Source organism: Neopelma chrysocephalum, unplaced genomic scaffold (genome assembly GCF_003984885.1).
Source record: "Neopelma chrysocephalum unplaced genomic scaffold, ASM398488v2 Primary Assembly neopelma1_77, whole genome shotgun sequence".
NCBI lineage: Eukaryota > Metazoa > Chordata > Aves > Passeriformes > Pipridae > Neopelma > Neopelma chrysocephalum.
Genome location: NW_020897738.1, coordinates 1,388,044 through 1,408,302, shown reverse-complemented (window position 1 = coordinate 1,408,302; position 20,259 = coordinate 1,388,044). Strand labels below are relative to the sequence as shown.

The following is a 20,259-nucleotide window of genomic DNA, read 5'->3' as shown; positions in this document are numbered from 1 at the left end:
CTCCCTCCCTCCGTCCGTCCGTCCCTCCTGCCGCCCGCCCGGGGCGCAGGGCGGGAGGCGGGAGCGGCCCCCGCGCTCCGCACACGCGCACCGGGAGCCGCTCGGCCGCACCGGCGGAGCCGCCGCCGCCGCCCGCCGCCAACCCCCGCCCCGGGGGCGGCTGCCCCGGCGGAGCCTCCATCTGCAGCCCGGCGGCGGAGCGGGAACATGGCGGACCTGGAGGCGGTGCTGGCCGATGTCAGCTACCTGATGGCGATGGAGAAGAGCAAGAGCACCCCGGCGGCCAGGGCCAGCAAGAAGATCACCCTGCCCGAGCCCAGGTACCGCCCGCCCCGCCGCGGCCCCGGCCGTGCGGCCGCCCCGGCCCGGCCCCCCGGCCCCCTCCCCGGGGCCGCACATAACGGTCCGGCCGTGCCCGGGCACCGCGGCCTCCGAGGCACCGGGTCCGGCCGGGGCGGGCGCGGGGCCGGGCTGGACGTGCTCCGTGTATGTGCTGGATGTGTTGGGTGTTTTGGATGTGCTGGATGTGTGTGTTTATTTGGCACAACTTCTGCGGGCGTCCCTCGGGCGGCTTAGCGGGGGATACCCCGCTCTCCGGGGATGAATCCCCCGAGCTCGGGGCTTTGTGGATCCCGAACCCGGTGCTCCGTGCAGCGGGTGAGGAATTCTGTCTAAATCAACCGGTAGCACCAAACCGAGCCGCTCTGGCCGTGTTGCTCTGCGGAGCGATTTTTTTTGGTGATGCTTCCTGAGGTTTGACAGGGGCTGCGGGAGGAGGACGGAGCCGAGGTCTCCCTTAGCAGGCAGCTCACGGAGCAGAGGTGCTGGGGCAGGTCCGGGCTCCCTCGCCTCGACCTTCCCCGATCTCACCGCGGGAGCAGACGGGTGCCTTGGCACAGCTGAGGTTGTTTGCTTAGCGCTTGGTGCTAAAAGCAGCTTTTCGTCTGAAAAAACAGCTTTTTCCCCCGGTTATGCTTGTGTTATAAAATCACCTGAGCATCGCTTATTTATTGTTGAAATTAAAACTGAGCTTTCCGTCTCTTTCGTGGCCCTGGATGTGTATATATATATTAAAAATGAAGATTTAGCCAGCAAACGAAATACTGCAACAGGAAGAATCTAAACCGAATTTTACTGCAGAATGTGTAGGCAGTTTGGAAGCCTGCTGGTGGCCTAGCCGAGCTGTCTGCCGTGAGCCAGGCATCACTGAAGCCCTCTTCCCACTTTTACACTCATTTTCCTGCCTTTCTGCTGGAATGCTGGGTAGGACAGGGAGGCTGTGGATCAGGGGAAGGCGAAGGGTGCCTAGCCCACGTTTATCCCCCTTGCAGGGGCAGTGAGACGTCAGGTAAAGAAGTTTTGCTGTTGAGTTTAAGATCTGGTTGAGGATGGTGTTACTGGACAGACGAAGGTGCCCATTTTTCTTCCTAGTATGTGTTTACACTTTCAAAAATAATACAATATCCATAAAATTTCGCCTACCCTGTTAGCCTGAGTTACAGCTTTGGTGGGGGTGCTGGTGGCTTCACATTTATCAGTGCTTTGGTGATGTCAGTTCTGCCGTCAGTGATGTGCAGCAGTGCTGTTCCCTGTTCCCAGCAGGGACATGACCCCTCTGGGCAGGTGAAGGGTGGGATGTGGAGGGTGTGAGGGGAGAAATAGTCCTTCCAGTGCCATGAGAAATAAGGACACCACTGGCACTTGTGGGGAGGCTGGAAAGCTGTTGCCTGGACTGACATCCGTCATGCCCAGCGCGGGGAAGCCTTGCAGCACAGCACGAGGCCTGAGGAACCTGCTGTGCTCTACTCTCCTGCTCCAGTTTTTGCCTTGTCTCAGTGGTTGTTTTCCTGAGCTTGGAGAGATTGTTCACCTGCATTTGGCTCGGCAGGGTGGGAAATGCAGCCACGTGCCAGGGGAAATTTTGTGGAGCAGGAGGAAAGGTGAAGGTGAAATGTCTCGCTCCTAGAGCTGCCTGTGAAAGAACCTGTTTGCACAAGATAGTAAAGGAGAAGGATGGTTTGCCGTCCCCCTGGGCTGTGGTGCTCTGCAGAAGGTGAGAAGCCGTCTGTGAGTCCATGGTGCTGTGGGATGGGGACATTTCAGACACTCAGCACCGGAGTGGGAGGAGACATAACCAAGAACAGAGACTTACCTCAGCCTGGGACCACAAACGGCTCTAGGATGCTCGAAATGACTGAACTTCTGAGCTACTAACTGAAACCAGGGATTTCCTCATACAGTAGGAAATTGTGACCGTTACTCTGGTGTCAGATACCTTCGTGCTGCTTTCTGGCTGGTTTTTTTGATCCCTCTCATTAGAGCAGACATGGTGTGTTGGGTTTACTGAAATATTCTATGTTGCTGGTGAAGTGATTCATTTAAAATGACATAAATCGGCTGGTTAAAGGCAGGTTGATATAGTAACAGTAAAAAAAATACAACACACAAGAGTCCTCTCTTACATGAGTTTGAAATCAAACAGTTTTTCCAGATACTCATTATTTCTGTGTGTGTGAGCAGCTCCTTGGAGGAGCATGAGCTCGTCTCTGTCACGTCTGGCTGCGCAGCCATCCTCGCCTTGGTCCTGGCTGTCACTGGGACAGACAGCAGGAAGGTCACTGGAATATCACATCCACGCTTGAAAATAAATGTCCCTGCCTTATTGCAGCTCTCTGCTCGCAGGAATGTGTTGGTTTATCTCCTGCAGGCAACCACAGCCCAGGGACGGGTCCTGTGCCGCTGACGTTGTCGCCTCAGAAAATATTAAAGGTTTCACCCCTGTTTTCAGTCTTGTCTCCTTGCTGGAGCCCGTACACCTGTCGGCACCCTTTTATCTTTCCCAGATAAGGCTGAGGCTAAATGAAGCAAATGAGTTTACTGTAATGCAAATTTGAGGGGGCTTCCTGTTTACAAGGAAATAGCTATAGTGCCGGCAGAATAAATTCCAAGGCTGCAGGCCAAGACTTAGCAGCAAATAAACTACGAGGGTGAAGAGTTTATTGGCCGTGGGGCTGATTATTGCTGAGTTTACGTGAATTATCCTCAGACTGGTTTTGTCCCGAAATCGTTAAATATCGGTTTGGGAAGGAAGGACAGAAAACACTAATGGGCCCTGAGTGCTTAAGGAAGAGGCTTAGTGTGTTTTGGTTTTTTTTAAGCACCAAAACAAAACAACCCTTTTTCCATCCTCTGTCATCTGCTTTTCCTTCCCTTCTGCGTTTCCTCCTTTCGTTCCTAAGAGCCTTGCCAAGAGCTGGGAGAGCTGTGGTATCTTTTTGTCGTACATTGTTTCCTAAAAGCCTGTTTTGGGGAGATTTGCATTGGTGGGCAGAAGGGATGTCAGAGGCAGAATATCCTGCAGAAATCAGGCCTGGAATGGAAGGAAGACGTCCATGTGGAAATATGAGCAAATATGAAACCTTGAATTTTTTCTGCAGAATTGCTGTCAAAAATTGTAAGTTTTGGATGGAAAGGAGTAAATTAACTGCACTCTGAATTTTTTAGGCTATTTATCAGGCTACTGAGATTTTTCACTTTTCCATGTAAATGTTACATTTCCCTTATTTTGGTCAAAGGGAGTGGAAGAGCACTGTAGAACAGCTCTTTTTATTTACCAGCAGCTTGTTCTGATTTGAGTAAAGGATTTGCGTAACGTGAAGCTGAGAAAAATGGTCCAAGAAATCAGGTAACAAATGGGAGAGGGTTCAGGGCTTGCAGAAGCCTCGAGTACACGCTGCTGTCCTCGCCAGGAAAGTTGACATTAAAGCTTTCTTACTATAAACATCACGTAAGCTTCGGGTGCTTTCGGTGTACAAATACCACGGGCATGGTAACAAAACACAGCATCCATCTGTCCAGGCTTCTCTCCCCGCGGCTGTAGATGTTTCTCATCTCATATCTCTTTTCTAACCTGCTTCCAGTAATTATCTCTGTTTCAAGTTAATTTTAATTTTGATTTTTCTCTCAACCTTTTTTCCTTGGTCTCCTGTGTTCCTCTGAATCCTGCCCCTCTAGGGGAAAAAAGGAGCGTGTTGCAGTTACTTCCTTCTTGAGAATCGTGCTTTTAACATGGCATTTTTTTCAGGAATCATCCCATCCTCACTTCACCTGCAGAGGTGAAGGCTGACCCCTGGTACCCAAATGCTTTTTGCTGGGGCAGTTGATGTGCCCTTCGCTTTCTTACCCAGTATTCAAACTAACTTGTTTAAAACTGATTGAGGTTTGTTGAACACACAGAGGTTGATTTTCCTTTCTGAGCTGTTCGTGATTTCTTTTCTTCCTCTTATGGTGCTGAATGTTGTTGAAACGCAAGTGACGTTTCCCGCTCGGGGTTAAGCATCATTGCTCTGTCCTCTTTTGCTTCTGGTTTTACAATTCTGATCTCTTGGCCTTCCTCTGCTCTTTCTCCGAATTTCAGTTCTTTCTTTGAAGTGTCCTTCAGTGAATTCTTGTACCTCTTGAAACTTCTGTGAATCTCTCAGTTCCAGGCTTACACTCCCCTGTCTCTGCTGTCAGTCTGGGTGACTTTGGTGGTGTTTTCTCTGGTGTTGTTTAACGCCTCTGTTGTGTTTATTCATTTACAGCGCTGTCTCGGGGAAAATTTTCCTGACAATTGCTTGTGTAATTTTCATCTTTGTTGCTATTACGCCTATGTCAGCCCTCTCAATCTTTCTAGGTGCTTCTTTGTGTCGCTGCAAGAAAACCGTTCAGTTTTGGGCTTCTGCAGGTGGCATTTAACTCCCTGAATGGCTCTAGCTCAGTGTCATGGCATTAAAAAGTCCCGTGTCTGCCTGGTGCTGCGGCTGTCCGTCCTTCCCGCCGGGAGCAGGAGGCACGGCCTGCTTTGGTCCGTGCTGGTCGTGTCCATCAGGTCTGCAAAACTCCTCCCCTGAGGCCCTCATTAAAACACTCTTTTGTCATGAAGCTGATGAAGTTTGGCTGTGATTAATCTGCCGTGCTGTGTGTGCTGTTGCAGTGTTTATGTGTTTACAGGCGGTGTTTCCTGCCTGTCTCCCTCTGTCCCTCTGTGTTCCCCTTGTCTCTACCCGGAATGCCCATCTGTGCCATCAGTCCGTGGGCAGCACAGTGGGGTCCAACAGGGTCTCATTGGTGACGTTTGTACCAAACCCCCCTCTTGATATGCAGGTTGTTTAGAGAATGGAGTGGCTTCAGGAAGCCTTGTAAGATCCCATCTGGAGTAATGCCTCCAGCTCTGGGATCCCAGCACAGGAAGGATATGGACCTGTTGGAGCGAGTCCAGAGCAGGCCACCAAGATGATCAGGGGAATGGGGCAGCTCTGCTGTGGGAAAAGGCTGAGGGAATTGGGATTATTCAGCCTGGAGAAGAGAAGCTTTGGGGTGGCCTAACTGTGGTCTTGCAGTATCTGAAAGGCTGCAAGAAACCTGGAGAGAGACTATTTCCAAGGACCTGGAGTGCCAGGACAAGGAGGAATGGCTTCACACTACCAGAGGGCAGGGTTAGATGGGAGATTGGGAATAAATTCTTTCCTGTGAGGGTGGTGAGGCCCTGGAACAGACTGCCCAGAGAAGCTGTGGCCGCTCAATCCCTGAAAGTGTCCAAGGCCAGGTTGGAGGGGACTTGGAGCAACCTGGTCTAGTGGAAGGTGTCCCTGCCCATGGCAGGGAGTGGAATAAGATGAGCTTCAAGGCCCCTTCCAACCCAAACCATTCTGTAATTCCATGATTCTGTGATGTTATGTTCCTTCCTCCCTATCTCGTTGCAAATGGTAGAAATCGTCAAAAGAACTGTTTTTCTGTTTTCAGAAAAGGATAAGTAGGCCCAGATTCTGCAGAGGCTTCCACATTTGCTGGGCTTTGCACAGAAATGGTGCCAATGAAGGCAGAATTAAACCGGAGATGATACGGAAGATTAAGGATCTGCTGGTTAATTCAGCCCAATTTTATGTCACGGTGCCATTAACTCGGTGAGGTGTTGGTATCTCATTGAACCTCTTTCCATCTGCTTGTAGCAATCAAGACTGCAAATTATTTTAGTAGAGCTTAGAGCTTGGCTGTCTAGAATTGCAAAACAGTTTAGTTTTTTGTTTGACATTTACAATGTTGGGTTTTTTTTAGTGTCAAGCACGATTGTTTCTTGATATTTTTACACCACTTTCAGGACTTACTAAAATTGGAATTGAAAAATTTGCAGTAAGACATTGAAACCAGCATTGCAGGACACTCAGACTGTTCCAAATGGTTCCATTGATGTGTAACTCATGAAAAATACAGAAGGAAAAGGGATTCTAAATGCAATGGGTTTATAAATTAATCTATTATTTTGCAGCTTTACTACATCTCACTGAGTTGAGCATTTAAGCAAAGAATAAAGGAAGTAAAGTGGGGTGAGAGTGAAAGATGGGTGGTTATGTGGTGTAGACCAGACAAGTATTAAGAGAAGAAGGGTAAGTGCTGCAGGTGAACCTAGAGTAGGTGTGTAGGGAGGGCAGCAGTGTGGGTTTGTGCTTCTCAAGGTCAGAGTACCCTGTTGAATGAAGCTCTGGTGTTTCGCCAGGAGTATCCATTCAAATGGGTGCCCTCAGTGTCACTGCACTTGCTACAGCATTGTTGTCCAGAGATGCAAGTGCTGTTTGAGATGGTGAATGTCTTCTCATTGCAGCGAGGCTCCAGGGCATCTGCCTCTTTTCCAAGTGCTGGAAATACCTAGAGAGTGCTTTTGAGACACTTGAGTGTGCCTTTTGTCCCCTTGCCTTGGATGATTGTACTGTTCAGAGTGATATCAGAGAGCTGGTGTGAGTGCACTCACTTGCTCATCATTCTTGACTCCTGTCCTAGACTATGCCTCTCTTTTTTTTTATTTCCTAAAGGTATTATTATTGACGACTATGATCAAAAAATCCATTGTTCATTTAGTTTAGTACAATTCATAGTAATATATCTGTTTCAAAGGTTAGTTCACAGGTTCAGGAATGAAGAAGTGTGTAGAATCACAGAACCTCTAAGGTTGGAAGAGACCTCCAAGATCATTGAGTCCAATCCATGACCGATCCCCACCTTGTCAACCAGACCAGAGCACTGAGTGCCACCTCCAGTCATTCCTTGAACACCTCTAGGGATGGGGACTCCACCACCTCCCTGGGCAGCCCCTTCCAATGCCTGACCAACCCTTCTGTGAAGAAATTCTTCCTTATGTCCAAAATCTGAAGCTTAAATCAGTAGACTGAAGCTTATCTTACTATTTAGCATTGCTTGAGTGACAAGGCACATGTGGGGGTTCATGTGGGAGCTGCTTGAGGAGGGGAAAGGACTTGTTTTTTTCTGAACTACCGTTATAATAAAGGCTGAACATTTGTGGGTTTATGGTTGACTAGTTCAAGGTAAGCATACATGACAGAGTAGTGGAATTTTTGCTGGAAATTCAGCCTCCCAGCTTTGCTGTCAGCAGGATTTGTGGTTGTGAAGGTAGTAAGAAACGGCATTCCCAAAATAATCAATTTGGTGTGCATACAGAATGTTGCTGACAACATGTACTTGCTTTTTATCTCAAGTTATCTTTGTACTACAGCACTTTCTTGAGAAGAATGCATGCTTAGGGATGGATATGGACTGCCAGTGTAGGAGGCTGTATGGGAGGGCTCCTGCTTTCTGTGGATGCTGCTTTCAGCTCCAGTTGGGTGTTCTCTGTCGTGGGGGTTCAGTTGATTTTTGTTGTACCTGCAGTGTCCCAAACCTTAATCACAGACAGGAGAGCATGGGAGGGTGAAGATCCTGTTGCAAAGCTTTAATAGACAAGGAATGAGAGTCTGGAGGAAGGGCACTGATTATTGTTACCTGTATTTTACAGATCAGGAGCCAGTTAGAAAATACCTGATGTACCTTTGTTCACATGTAGGACGTTTGGAAGTTTGATTTTCTGAGCTTCAGTGGAGGCCCTTGACTGTCTGAGCTCCTGAGCATCCTGTGCTTGGAGCACCTCTGGGCATAGGAAGGAGAGATCTGGCCCTCAGAGAGATGCTCCAATTACTTCTCCTGTGGGAATGCTGTGATATTGGAGCTTGTATTTTGAAACACAGACTTTCCCTCAGGCGTCATTACCTTAATTAAGGAAAAAAGTAAATGAGAGTGATCTGTGAGGAGATCAGTGTGCACTGTTCTGTGCTAAAAACAGAGGGATGTTTCTAGGTGTGTTTTCGGGGAAAGCTTCCAAAATGTAATCTTCCTTTACAGGTGTGATACACCTGCGTGATCCAGTGCAGGTGCTGCTGGGACCTGCCAGATGTGGCTTTTCCATAAAATTAATAAACTTTATAGCTCTTACTCTTTTTATAGCTATAATGGCTTTTCAGCGCCTGGACCTTCCCATGTGAAATGGTTTCAGCCAACACTGAAACTATAACATGAGGACACGAGTGTATGCAGCTCTTGGTTTCTGTTCTGGTGAAATCATGTGGAATGGCCTGGTTTAATCTTCTTATCAATAATAGCTTTATTTTTTTTTGGTAATTAATAAAATTACTAAAAAGCCTATCAGGAGCCGTCAGGTTCAGGTGCATAAACCAAATAACATAATTTAATTGAACTAAATTGATGTAAAAGCAGCAGTTTCTAGCCTAGAAAATACAGCTGTTTTCCACAGAAGGAGCTTCACCCCATGCTTATCTAAAAAAAAAAAAAGAAATCATTCCAGTACTGAGTAAACACCTATATAAATATGCCTTTCATAAATAAATAACAATTTTTGAGAGTGTTTGAAGGAACTGCTTCCACATAGAACCCCCCCAGTCCCCTTGCAGTGTGCCAGGAATTTGTCCTGTCAGCATGTGTCACGTCCTATTGAGAAAGGAACTGGGGAAAGGGCGGATTTCTCGGGATCTGGTGGAGCTGCTCAGATCAAAGCCATCATTAAATGCCGCAGAGATTCAGTCCAGCATGTGCAGCAGACGGGCACCAGCTGCACAACGACCTCCCGCAGCCCCGGGGCCTCCGGGGAATGGAGCTGGGAATGGCATTGGAGCAGGAGCTGGGAACGGATGGGTGCGTGTCACCCGCGGGGAGCTGCTACCTCTGCTCAAGGTGCACGTGAGAAAAGAGCTCCCACAGCTTCTGCATCCTCCTGGAAAATTAAAAAGCTCTGGGGATCCCAGTAAAATCCTCAGTGCTTCAGACCTTGGGGGAAAGACACCCCTGTCCCAAGGGGCTGAGTGCAGAACGAGCCTCCGCGTGACGGCTCCCTGGATGTGACTTGGCTGCTGTTGTTTGTTGTGTTTCAGCAGGAAAAATGAGCTCTGTGAAACAGGAGTCTGGGTTAAACTGAGCTTTAAATGGGAAAGAGTGATGGTGGGTCCAGCGAGCGGTGGTGAATGGAGTTAGATCCAGGTGGTGCCCAGAGGAAATGGCTTCAAGTTGTGTCAGGGGGTGTTTAAATTGGATATTCGGAAAATTCCTTCCCTTAAAGGGTTGTCCAGCCCTGGCTCAGGCTGCCCAGGGCAGTGGTGAAGTCCCCATTCCCTGGAGGGATTTAAAAGCTGCGCAGATGTGGCACCTGGGGACATGGGTTAGTGGTGGCCCTTGCAGTGCTAGGGAATGGTTGGACTCGATGGTCTTAGAGGGCTTTTTCAACCTAAACAATCCCATAATTCAATTAAAAGAAGATAAAATGTGGGTGGATGTTTTACTCTTGAGGTTTCAAGTGTCTGGTGAAAGAAGCCTGGCTGTGCCATGGGCAGGGCATGGTTGTGTTTTGGGAGGATCACTGCCATGGAGTTGGGACGTGGGGCTCTGGAGGGATGTGTGGCCTTTCAGAGGGGCTGGTTTCCTCTGGGGGACAAAAAATACAGGAGCATTCCTGTAGTTTTAACTTGTTTAAAAGAGCTTTGAAAGATCTGATTCTTGGGCCAAATATTTCGTCTCAGTTTTCCCTTTTGATCAATCTTGCATTGCTAAGCCTTTTAAATGCACTTGTACAAAGAGAAAAAAACAACCTACTTTTGGCTGTAGTGGCTGTGGGCCATTCTGCCAGTGCTTTGAGTTGTGCTTGTTGACCCTGTCATGCTTTCGGTTCAAAGGCCTTTGGGGCAGGATCTTTGGTCCAATTTTAGCAACTTTATGATGGATTTGGATAGTGCAAATAAACTTTTAAAGTCTCTGTAAAATTTCATCCTGAGCCTATAAATGAATAAATAAATCAGAGGGGATTGTCAGCGTTGGCCGTAGTTCTTGGTCTCTCAGTCAACGTTTATACTTGCACGCTACTTTTAAAGAAAGTTCTAAACATTTGAGATCGGAAGAGATTAAAAAAATTGGCACGTCTTCAGTAATTTTGTATTTGTTTAAAAAAAAAAGTAATTTATGATTGGTGAATGACTTAATTGCAGTCGGAGCGAGGAGATGTGATTTTGCTCTGATTTCTCTTTCTTGTAATTTCTCAGCAGCAGCAATCTGGTGGAAGGGCAAGTCCTTGACACTGCAATTTGGTGTAATTACTCCTGGAAAATTCATGTACTTAGAAGCTTTTATATTAGTTTCAGATTTCAGCACTGATAATGCCAGTGATCCTCAAGGAACATGAGGCTGGTGAGCGTTGTGAAGTTGTAGCTACACAGCTACTGCTTTTGGCTCCCTCCTTGTAAACTTCTCCATTAATGTAATTTGCATAAGTGAAGCTGCTTTGTCTCCTGACGTAGGGACCAGAGGGGGGTGTGGGCAGGTGTTGCTGAGCTTTAATCCCTTCCATCACACAGGGCTCTGGGGTGAAATTTGTTGTTAATCATCCACGTCAGTTCTAAGAGCTTTAGTTCATTGCAATGGAATGAGTTGGCAGGGGGCTTGGTGTGAACTTCGGGGGGTGTGAGGGCAGAAAATGGGGCAGAAATGGGTGAACTTGGGACAGAAAATGGCAGAGCCCTGTTCTGTCCCGTGGAGGGGGTGGTATGCACGTGGTGTGCCATGTTTATGGAGAGAAATCAGAGTTTGGGTTCACTCATTGCTGCTTTGTCAGCTGGTGAGAAGGAGAGTAGAATGAGCATTTGCACTAATTAATCACAGAATCACAGAAAGATTTAGGTTGGAAAAGACCTCCAAGACTGAGTGTGATTCTGTGATTTTACAAGTAATAGATAAATATATCAGGTTAAATAGTCTGATGGTCCTTTCTGATTTTCTGTGCTGGGAATTTGCCTGATGAACTGCGGGAACCAAAGTGACAACGTGTAAAATAGCTTTTACAGCATCTGAGAACCAAGTCATTTTGGGGAAGTATTGACTTCTGCTGAACTTTGAGCTGGGTGCAATCTGAGAGGAAGCAGAATGAAATGAGTTCAATGTTTTGTGAGTGCTCACTGTTTATTACCTCTGACACAGGAATAAGTGAAGGTGACTGTGTGATGTGGAGAAGGGATGCTGGGAGTGCAGAGAGCAGGCACTGCGAAAGCTTGGCAGACACAGCAGTGGCCGTGGAGTTGCTGAATATCTGGCATTTTCTTGAAATAATTATTAGCGTTTGAGTAGGTTTTGGACATGCCAGGAGCCATCAGGAGCTTAGTGTGCTGTTGGATACAGGAGCCACATGTGGCAGAGGGATGGTACCTGCTCTGACGACAAAGGAGGGAGAAAATAAATCCAGCTGTATTTTACAGACTGGAGATCTGAGCAGATAAAGTTTATGACCTGCCCGTGACGATACAGGAAATGTTGATAATTTCTGAACTCTGCTCCCCCCAGTCTCTGTAAAGCTGCTGTTTCATTCTTGTTTTGTATTTCCGTTCTCCTGTTTCTGTTTCAACCTATACATGAATGTATTAGTGGCTGTAACTGCTCATTCTTAATGCAGCTCTGGTTCTTTAATGCTGGCAACAAGGCCGGACATTCCTTTCTCAAGCTGTGGTGTGTATATGTGCACCTGTACAACAGATAACATCCCACAAATCTGAACTCTTATTGATTTGTAAGAAAAAAATCGTGTGCTTTGATGATAAATAATTAAAAACTCCTTTAAGATCCAGTAGTGAGTAGCTTCTTGACTTAGTTCCAACAGTAGGAGTATGTATATGGATCCATCCTGTCACCTCATTCTTTACCCTTTCCCCTTCCAAGGTGTGAGGTACTTTCAGAAGAACTCCTGTAGCAAACCTTCAGGGACAGGATCCATGTAAAATGAATAGCAGAACTTTTATAGAGTTGTAGACTCGTTTGGGTTGAAAGGGACCTTAAAGCTCATTTCATTCCAAATCCCTGCTGTGGGCAGGGACATCTTCCACTATCCCAGGTTGCTCCAAGCCCCGTCCAACCTGGCCTTGAACACTTCCAGGGATGGGGCAGCCACAGCTTCTCTGGGCAACCTGTGCCAGGGCCTCACCACCCTCACAGGGAAGAAATTTTTTCTGATATCTAGTTTAAATGTACTCTCAGTTTGAAGCCATTCCCCTTGTCCTGTTACTACGTGGAAAAAGTCCCTCCCTATCTGTCTTGGACATACCAAAACAAATGCTGTTTGTTTTCTTCTCTTCTGTAACTCCTGTTTTCTCCATATTCCCACATCCATTGTGGTCATGCTCCTGCTGTCCGTGCAGACTGGGGCTGCCTGATGGGCCATTCCTCAGGCTCCTGTGGCCATCCTGTGGGCTCTGCTGTGGCAGACACACTTGTACTCCCAGCAGAAGTTTAATTTCTCTTGAGTGCCGTGCTTATCCTTGGAGCCACAGACTATTCCTGATCTGTTACAGGGCGACAGCAAGAGTGATTGTTGTTGGCACTGGCTCTGGTTGCAGCCAAGGACAAGTCCTGGCTCTGGGTGAGCTCCTCTCCAAGGGACCTCCTGGTTTGCTGCTGCTGCTGTAGCTCATCTGAGAGGGAGGATTGCGGATGCTCTTGCTGTGCACGTGTCCTTTTCTGTGTTGGAAAGAACATAATGTGTTTTCTTCTTAGTTTTTCAGACATGTCTTGGAGTAGACATTTTCCCCCTGTACCGACCTTGGCACTGCGGCTGCTGCCTGTGCCCTGCCAGGCTGTCGTAGGCAGCAAGAGCTGTTTAATTACAGAATGGATTTTAACCTTGAAGGTTGCTTTTCAGCGGCGTTCTTTGATCAAGTCTGAAAGACCAGGATGCTGGCTGGAGTATCTAGAGCTTCAAGATGGAGCCTGAAGCTCCTTTTAACAGACTTTTCAGCTCATGCTTGACATAAATCCCTTTTCTGGGGAGGCAGAGGAGCTGACCAGGTTGGAGTGACCTGTGCTGCTTGCAGAGTTTATGGTTTGATGGCGATGCAGATAGTCATCCTCCTGCCTGCTCTGGGCAGGCAGCGCTCTGACCTGCTCCGCAAGCCCTGGGGCGTTTGTTCAGCTCAGTCTCTGAGGGCAGCTTCACCCAGGGGCTGTAAGAGATGCAGGAGCACTCAGCTGCCCACACTCCTGGCACCAGTGCTACGTGGGGATTGTTGGCATTGCTGAGGGTCAAGATACTTGTCTCATTTGCAAAAAAAACCCCTCTCCCTCTTTTCTGTGTCACCACTACGTAAGTTCTCTCTGACCAGCTGTGGGGTGGGCACTGCTGGGCATCTGGCCCTGGGGCTGTGCTCCGGGTACCTGCTTAATGTGGGCCCAGTTAAATCAGCAAGTCATGGAATGACAGAATCATTGAGGTTGGAAAAGACCTCCAAGATCATTGAGTCCAACCTGTACTGATCCTCACCTTGTCCCCCAGCCCAGAGCACTGAGTGCCACGTCCAGTCGTCCTTGAACACCTCCAGGGATGGGGACTCCACCACCTCCCTGGGCAACCCCTTCCAGTGCCTGACCACCCTTTCCATGAAGAAAAAGGTACCCAGGAAGAGGTACCCAGAGTCCAAGTTGCATTTCTAACAACATTTTAAGCCTGATTTTTGATTTTCCCTAATTATGCTTTTCCTAATATTTCAGTTGACTCGGGGCCTGTGGACCGCAAACGGAGCATGTCTGAATTTTTTGCTGTTTTGTATTTTTTCAAGAGGTTTTGCTGCAGTCCAGCCAGATATACTTTTGTTTCTGAAGTCTCCCTGGATTTCATTTTTAGCCAACTTTTGTTTCTGCCCATTTTGAGTGCTGCTATTAAGGTAGATCATGCTGTGAACCGAGATGAACTCGTGCAAAAGCGGCCACTTCTCGCATTAGCGCATGGTTTGCGCTGACGGCATCTCTGGCCGGGGAAGGCTTTTCAGAAATGGCTGAGTTTCTGTGAAATGCAGCTTTTAGTCCCAGATTGTTTACGTGTAGGGCAACTAATGAGTCGATAGACAAAAGCAGAGAGGGAACCTTCCTTCCTGTTTGTGGAATGTGCTAAGCTCCATTTTAAAATATTCCATCCTTGTGAAGGATACACGGACTCTGCTTCGTTTCTTTGAACTCAATGGGATTTCTACCTTTCAACTTTCATGTGAGAATTAGGAGGTGATTATTCTGGGTAGTCATAATCCACTCCATGTAATTTATTCCTGTTTATTCATATGGATAAGGAGAAATGATTTTAAAGGGGCGAGAGTGTTGTTGAGGAGCCGGAATGCAGTGTGGACTCCTGTAGCCTGTGATCATTTTACAGATTTGTTCAGATTCTGTAGCTGCAAAAAACGTTTTGTTCCTTTGACATGTTATCCATCAGACCAGAAGTGTGAGATGTCGGGAGAGGAGGAGAGGCGCTGGAGAGATTTGCTCGTTACACAATCAGTGTTTTCCTGGACACTTCAGTCACACGTTAAATTTTCATTATCTTCTCCCATTGTCTAGACTAAGATCTGTTGATGTAATTTCTTGCAGTGCACTTGTTGGAGCAGAGGAAAGCTTTTCTTGATGTCATTATTATGAAAAAGTCTTATTCTGTTACTAATGGTCTGGTGGTCAGTGGGAACAGGACGGTGCTGGTTGTGATGGCAGCACTGATGGCTCAGGGCAGCCTGGAGGCTGAGGAGGGGGAACTTGGGGGCTTTGGTGACTCAGACCAAGCTTGTTTATCTGCAGGAGGGTCCTTCTGTAAGCAGGACAAGGGGAAGGTTTGGTTGGAAAAATACTTAGATTAGATATTAGGAAAAAATTCCTGCCTTTGTGGGTGGAGAGACCCTGGCACAATTAACCAGAGAAGCTGTGGCTGCCCCATCCCTGGAAGCGTTCAAGGCCAGGTTGGATGGGGCTTGGAGCAACCTGTTCTAGTGGAAGGTGTCCCTACCCCAGCAGGAGGTGGAATGAGATGAGCTTTAAGGTCCCTTCCAACCTGAATCAGCCTGGGATTCTGTGATTTCTATTTACTGCTCCCTCTTCATTTGAAACCAGTATTTTGTTTAGGTTGTTAAAATACACAGAGAGCAGACCCAGTTCTTAAAGAACAAATAAACAGCAAGTTCGTCACTGAATAATTTATCATCTCAAACCTGATTAACGGTGTTTAGCCCTCCCAGTTCTTGTCTAACTTGATGTGGTGGTTGGCCTCCAGAGTTCTCGCTTTGGATCACAGTGTTCATAGATCTGTGTTCCATGTGGGCCTTGGAGATATACAGTAAAACTATTAATAGGATAGTTTCCTGGATTGGGGTTTAGGGCCTTCCAGCAAAGTTCTTGGCTTTTATTGTAGACTTTTTTCTGTTCAAGTAATTCCTCGTGCCTCAGGCCCTCGTTTGAGGAGGAGTGTGGATACTTTCCTCTCTCAGTGGACGAGATATTTGTTAATAATTGTGAGGTTTCTCAGAGGCTCAGGTCTGTGTGAGAACAAGAGAGGGGATGGTCTCTGAGGTCAGCAGGGCTCTGCTGCTCATCATGACTGCACAATTATTTGTTAATGAACAGGCCTTAGAGAAAAAATGGATGAGAAATAACCACAGAAATTCAGTTGTTCTTCTGAAAATGGTAAAATTTGTCTGCAAGAACCAACCTGTTCATTTTTATCCCACATGAAATAGTTTGGAGTCCACGTTTTACAAGGATTAGGTGCTCAGTCTTGCTACTACAGAAATAGGAGTGATATTTAATGGTTTAGAGCATCAGTATTTTGTACAAGGTTATTTTTATAATAATACATGGTATCTATCAAAATATCAGTTTTAAAATTGGAAACAGAGAAAGTCCAGTGGAATTTTGACTTGATACTGTGACAATAGAGTTGTTTTATCAAGGCCCAGCACGGCTGGCCTGCATTGATTTTAAAATTTATGTACTTGTATTGTTGCCCATATGAAATTTTTATAGGCATTATATTACAATGAATATTGAGGTTACTTGACAAATAAAGGAAATCTTTGTTAATGTGGTTTAAATGAGAGATTGTGACATTATAAATTAGGCAAAGTAGATGTTAAGTGCACTGCAGCCAAGTGAGGTGCCTAATGGAGCTGCTGTTGGCTCATTTTCTGCTGATCCCTGGCAGCTCCAGTGTTAAAGCCCGAGGCAGCTCGGGCTTGTACGTTTGTACGTTTGTTTTATGGGAGCTAAAACCTGATGCAGGAATAAAGAATCAAAGTGGTGACCAGGGTGCCCCCTGGGAAGTGCTGTGACCCCAGAGATCATCCCGAGGCCCAGACCTGACGTGGTCCCTGCCCTGGGCAGCCTGTACCAGGGCTGGAGAGCTCTTTAGAGGAAGGAATTTTCCCTGATACCCAACCTGAACTTCCTCTGGCACAGCTTGAGGCTGTTTTATCTCATCCTGTCCCTTGTTCCCTGGGAGCAGAGCCTGACCCCCACCTGGCTCCACCCTCCTGTCAGGGAGTTGGAGAGAGCCAGAAGGTCCCCCCTGAGCCTCCTTTTTTCCAGACTGAGCTCCCCCAGCTCCCTCAGCCTCTCCTGGTGCTCCAGACCCTTCCCCAGCTCCGTTCCCTTCCCTGGACACGCTCCAGCCCCTCAATGTGTTTCTTGTCCTGAGGGGCCCAGAACTGTCCCCAGCACTGGAGGTGCCTCAGCAGTGCCAGCACAGGGACGGGCACTGCCCTGGTCCTGCTGCCACACCATGGATGGTACAGGCCAGGTGCCATTGGCCTTTTGCCCACCTGGGCACATCCTTGGGTCCTTTTCTGATGAGCAGCTCTCCAGCCTCTCTGTCCCCAGCCTGGAGTGTTGTGTGGGGTTGTTGTGACCCAAGGGCAGGACCCAGCACTTCACCTTGTTGAACCTCATTGCCTTCAGCTCATTCATCCAGCTTGTCCAGTCTTTTACATGGATGTTTCATTTCATTGATCCTTTTCTTCAAAGTATGGTAAAGGTCTGGTTTAAAAAAAGCAATTTCAAGTAACTCTTCTTTTTTTTCCTTTTCTTTTTTTTTTCTTCAGTATCCGCAGTGTTATGCAGAAATACCTCGAGGAAAGGGGTGAATTAACCTTTGACAAGATCTTTCATCAGAAAATTGGTAAGTCCTATTGCAATCAAATGTTACTCATGTGAATATTTTAAAGATTGGTTTGGCTTTTACATTTCTCTGTGATGACTGCTGAGAAATCAGTGCTGTAGATGGTCTGAAGAACCATGGAAGAGGGCTTAGTAAAACAAAGGTCTTCAATAAAACACAATGTTGTGAAAGGGAAGAAGACGAAGCAAGGCAATCTGTCAACTTCAGGTTCTGGAAAACTACGGGGAAAATAATTAAATTATTTGGAAGCATCAAAGAGAAAATTATATTACTTGGTATGGGCTTGTCAACAATATAATGTGTCACATCAGTTAAACTTTTTTTCCTCCACAGAGGTAATGAGTCTGTTGATAGGGGAGCAGAAGTAGGAAAGATCCCAGATGTATTGTCTTGACCCTCTGACGTTGTTCTTGCTCACAACAAGGGGAGATGTGGCCTGGGTGAAACCGCTTTGTGCTGAGGGTGAAACTTTGGGAAAGTGGACTTGTGGAGCAGTTAATCAGTATTCCATGGAAGGCTGGATCCAGGGAGTTTGCACAGGAACGTCAGAGATCAGTGTTTTAGTTAACTGTGAGTGCAGGGCTCAAGAACCTCTGTGCTCTGCTGACGTGCTGTGACCACACCGAGGACAAGGGCAGAGTTACAAACACTCCATAAGCCACAGAAGGAGAGAATTGCAGTGCTCCACAGTCAGATCCAGCAGTGCCCTCCCCAGCTGTGCTGGAGCAATCACACAAGCACAGGGTGCAGAACCTCAGGGTGGGTGGACGTGTTTCAGTGACTTGGCTGTGACATGAGCCCTGGGTTGTGTTGGCTCAGCTGGATCACACAACTAAATATAAAATCAGGGTTGTAGCCAGTAAGGCATGTGAAATAATCCTCTTCTGGCAGAATGTTCTGTCCATTCTGGCACTGGATTACAAAATATACATGGACCTGCTGGGGAGAGTCCAGGAAAGAGCAGTGGGAATGAGCAGACCTTGCTGAGCAGTCTGTTAAATGTGACCTACAGGGAAGTATTGAAATAGGGTGTGATGTGGGTGGCAAAAGGGAGAAGTGAGGTTGAACATTATTCAAACCCAGAGAAGCTGTTGCAGAAATGATGAGGTTAGTCCATTTTCCAGAGGCTTAACATCTCAAGTAAAAAAAGTCTGGATACAAAAAAACCTGTTTTAGTAGCAGGGTGGGTAGTAAAGCAGGGAATGGATCTCATGAGGGGCTTGTGAAATCTTTGTCCAGCAGATCTGCGGAGTGGGTTGGCTGGGACAGCACAGCTGCTCCTGTCTTGCAAAATGGGGATTAGGCTGGGAAGACTCAAGGAGGTCAATGGTTTTATTCCTGTCTGAATGGCACTGAGACTGCAGTGAACACAGTGCTGCTGTACCTGGTTTCCTAGGAAAGGTGGTGACATGGGGGCATCTCTGGGTTGATGTGTGGTCTGTATATGTGTATGAAACTATGACTTTGTATTGTGGCCAAAAATTTTACCACATAAATGCACAGATACCTCATTTGCTTGCACTGACACCTCAGTGTGTGCTTCAGCTCAGATGCCTGTGCTGAATCATTAATATTTTGCTGTAGCATGGCAGTTGCAAAATAAGCGGAATTTTAAGCAACCAAACACAGCCTGGCTTCAACTGAGCATGTTTAGGGACAGGGAAATGAAGAAGTCTTTTTTTTTTCTCTCTAAAAAAAAAAGAAGTCCAACAGACCAACTTCTATGTAATAGATATTTATATTTATGTAATTGAATGCTTTTCATTACCAGTTGGTTCTGAAAAACAGGACTGTTGCAGTTATTTTGATAAGTTACAGCAATTATAATTAGGTAACTGGAAGTTTGGGAGGATTAGATCTTTCCTTTCTTTCCCCCATGTTTGTAGTAACCATTGAACCTGGAATTTTAGAACCTGGAGTTTTGTTAACATATTAGTTTCTTGCCCAGATGTTGAGCTGCAGAGCTACAGCTGTGCAGAGAGGAGGGGTTTTCTCCTCCTCTCCCCTGGTGGTGTCAGAGCAGGACTTGTCCTGGATAACCTGGAAAGAAGGAGCAGTTCTGTTACCACTTTGCTGGAGTTTCAGTTATTTCTGAAGCTGAAATAGGATTTAGAATGGAATTAAAAAAAAGATTAAAGCTAAACACGACTGTTTTTAACAGCAGACTTGGCATTGCACTGAAAAATATTCTATTTCCTTACTGTGGTTGTTCATTTAAATTTTATTGCATTTTCTAGCGTGTTCTTTGCCATTCAATTAGCTCTGTTTCCAGACATTAGCATAATTGCTTGTGGTAAAGTACCTGCAGTTTTAGGCAAGCATTATGCAAAAGGCTGGTGAAAAGAAATATGGGGAGGTAATTAAAAGTCTAATCACTTTTTTGTTCTGGTTGTTGTCTGTTTGTATGGCGGGGATGTGGCCAGACCACAGGTAGGGCAGGTCCTGGGCGTGCAGGTGTGGGGTGGAGTCTTCAATGAACCTGAGTGCAGTGAATCTCTGAGCTGTGATTCCACTGGTTCATCCCTCCCTGCCAGCTCCTCGGGGCCGTTATTTCCTCAGCTGAGGAGCCATCCAGTGTGCACTGCTGTATCCTCTTACACTGGCTATAAAACTGCATCGTGCTACTTGGTTTTAGCTTGGCAAGTGCTGTAGATGAGGACTGTTAAGCTTTTTTTCCCCCAGGCTTAAATTCTTCCTCACAGCTCCAGGTCCCTGTTTTTTCTCTGGTTTTCAGTATCCTTTCAAATGTAAACCCAGGCTTTGATCAGCTGTCTGATACAAGGGCTCTGATGTCATGCAGAGTCGTTCCTGTGGATGTTTCCCTATGGATATGTCTAATTATGGTGCTGGTCTTATCATCTGCAAGTGTTTATCTTTAATGAGCCCTAAAATCCTTTTAGGGTCAATGCTTTCCAGGTCCCACTGTC

The 20,259-nt window shown here is 46.7% G+C and overlaps 1 protein-coding gene and 1 long non-coding RNA gene across 3 annotated transcripts in view; one reads left to right on the top strand and one right to left on the bottom strand.

Moving 5' to 3' along the window:
• LOC113970434 overlaps window positions 1-354 on the bottom strand; it is a 1,072-nt gene extending 718 nt beyond the window's left edge. The window contains exon 1 of one of the 2 annotated variants that reach the window (XR_003535177.1): window positions 247-354. This is a non-coding gene — a long non-coding RNA (uncharacterized LOC113970434). Of the gene's footprint in view, window positions 1-216 lie in introns of both variants that reach the window. The other variant, XR_003535178.1, reaches the window with a different exon arrangement.
• Window positions 103-20,259, top strand: part of GRK3 (G protein-coupled receptor kinase 3) — a 66,195-nt gene continuing 46,038 nt past the window's right edge. Inside the window, exons 1-2 of the mRNA XM_027689340.1 lie at window positions 103-320; window positions 17,256-17,332. Coding sequence (XP_027545141.1) covers window positions 208-320; window positions 17,256-17,332 — 190 coding nt within the window. The 5' untranslated portion in view covers window positions 103-207. The remainder of the gene's footprint in view (window positions 321-17,255; window positions 17,333-20,259) is intronic.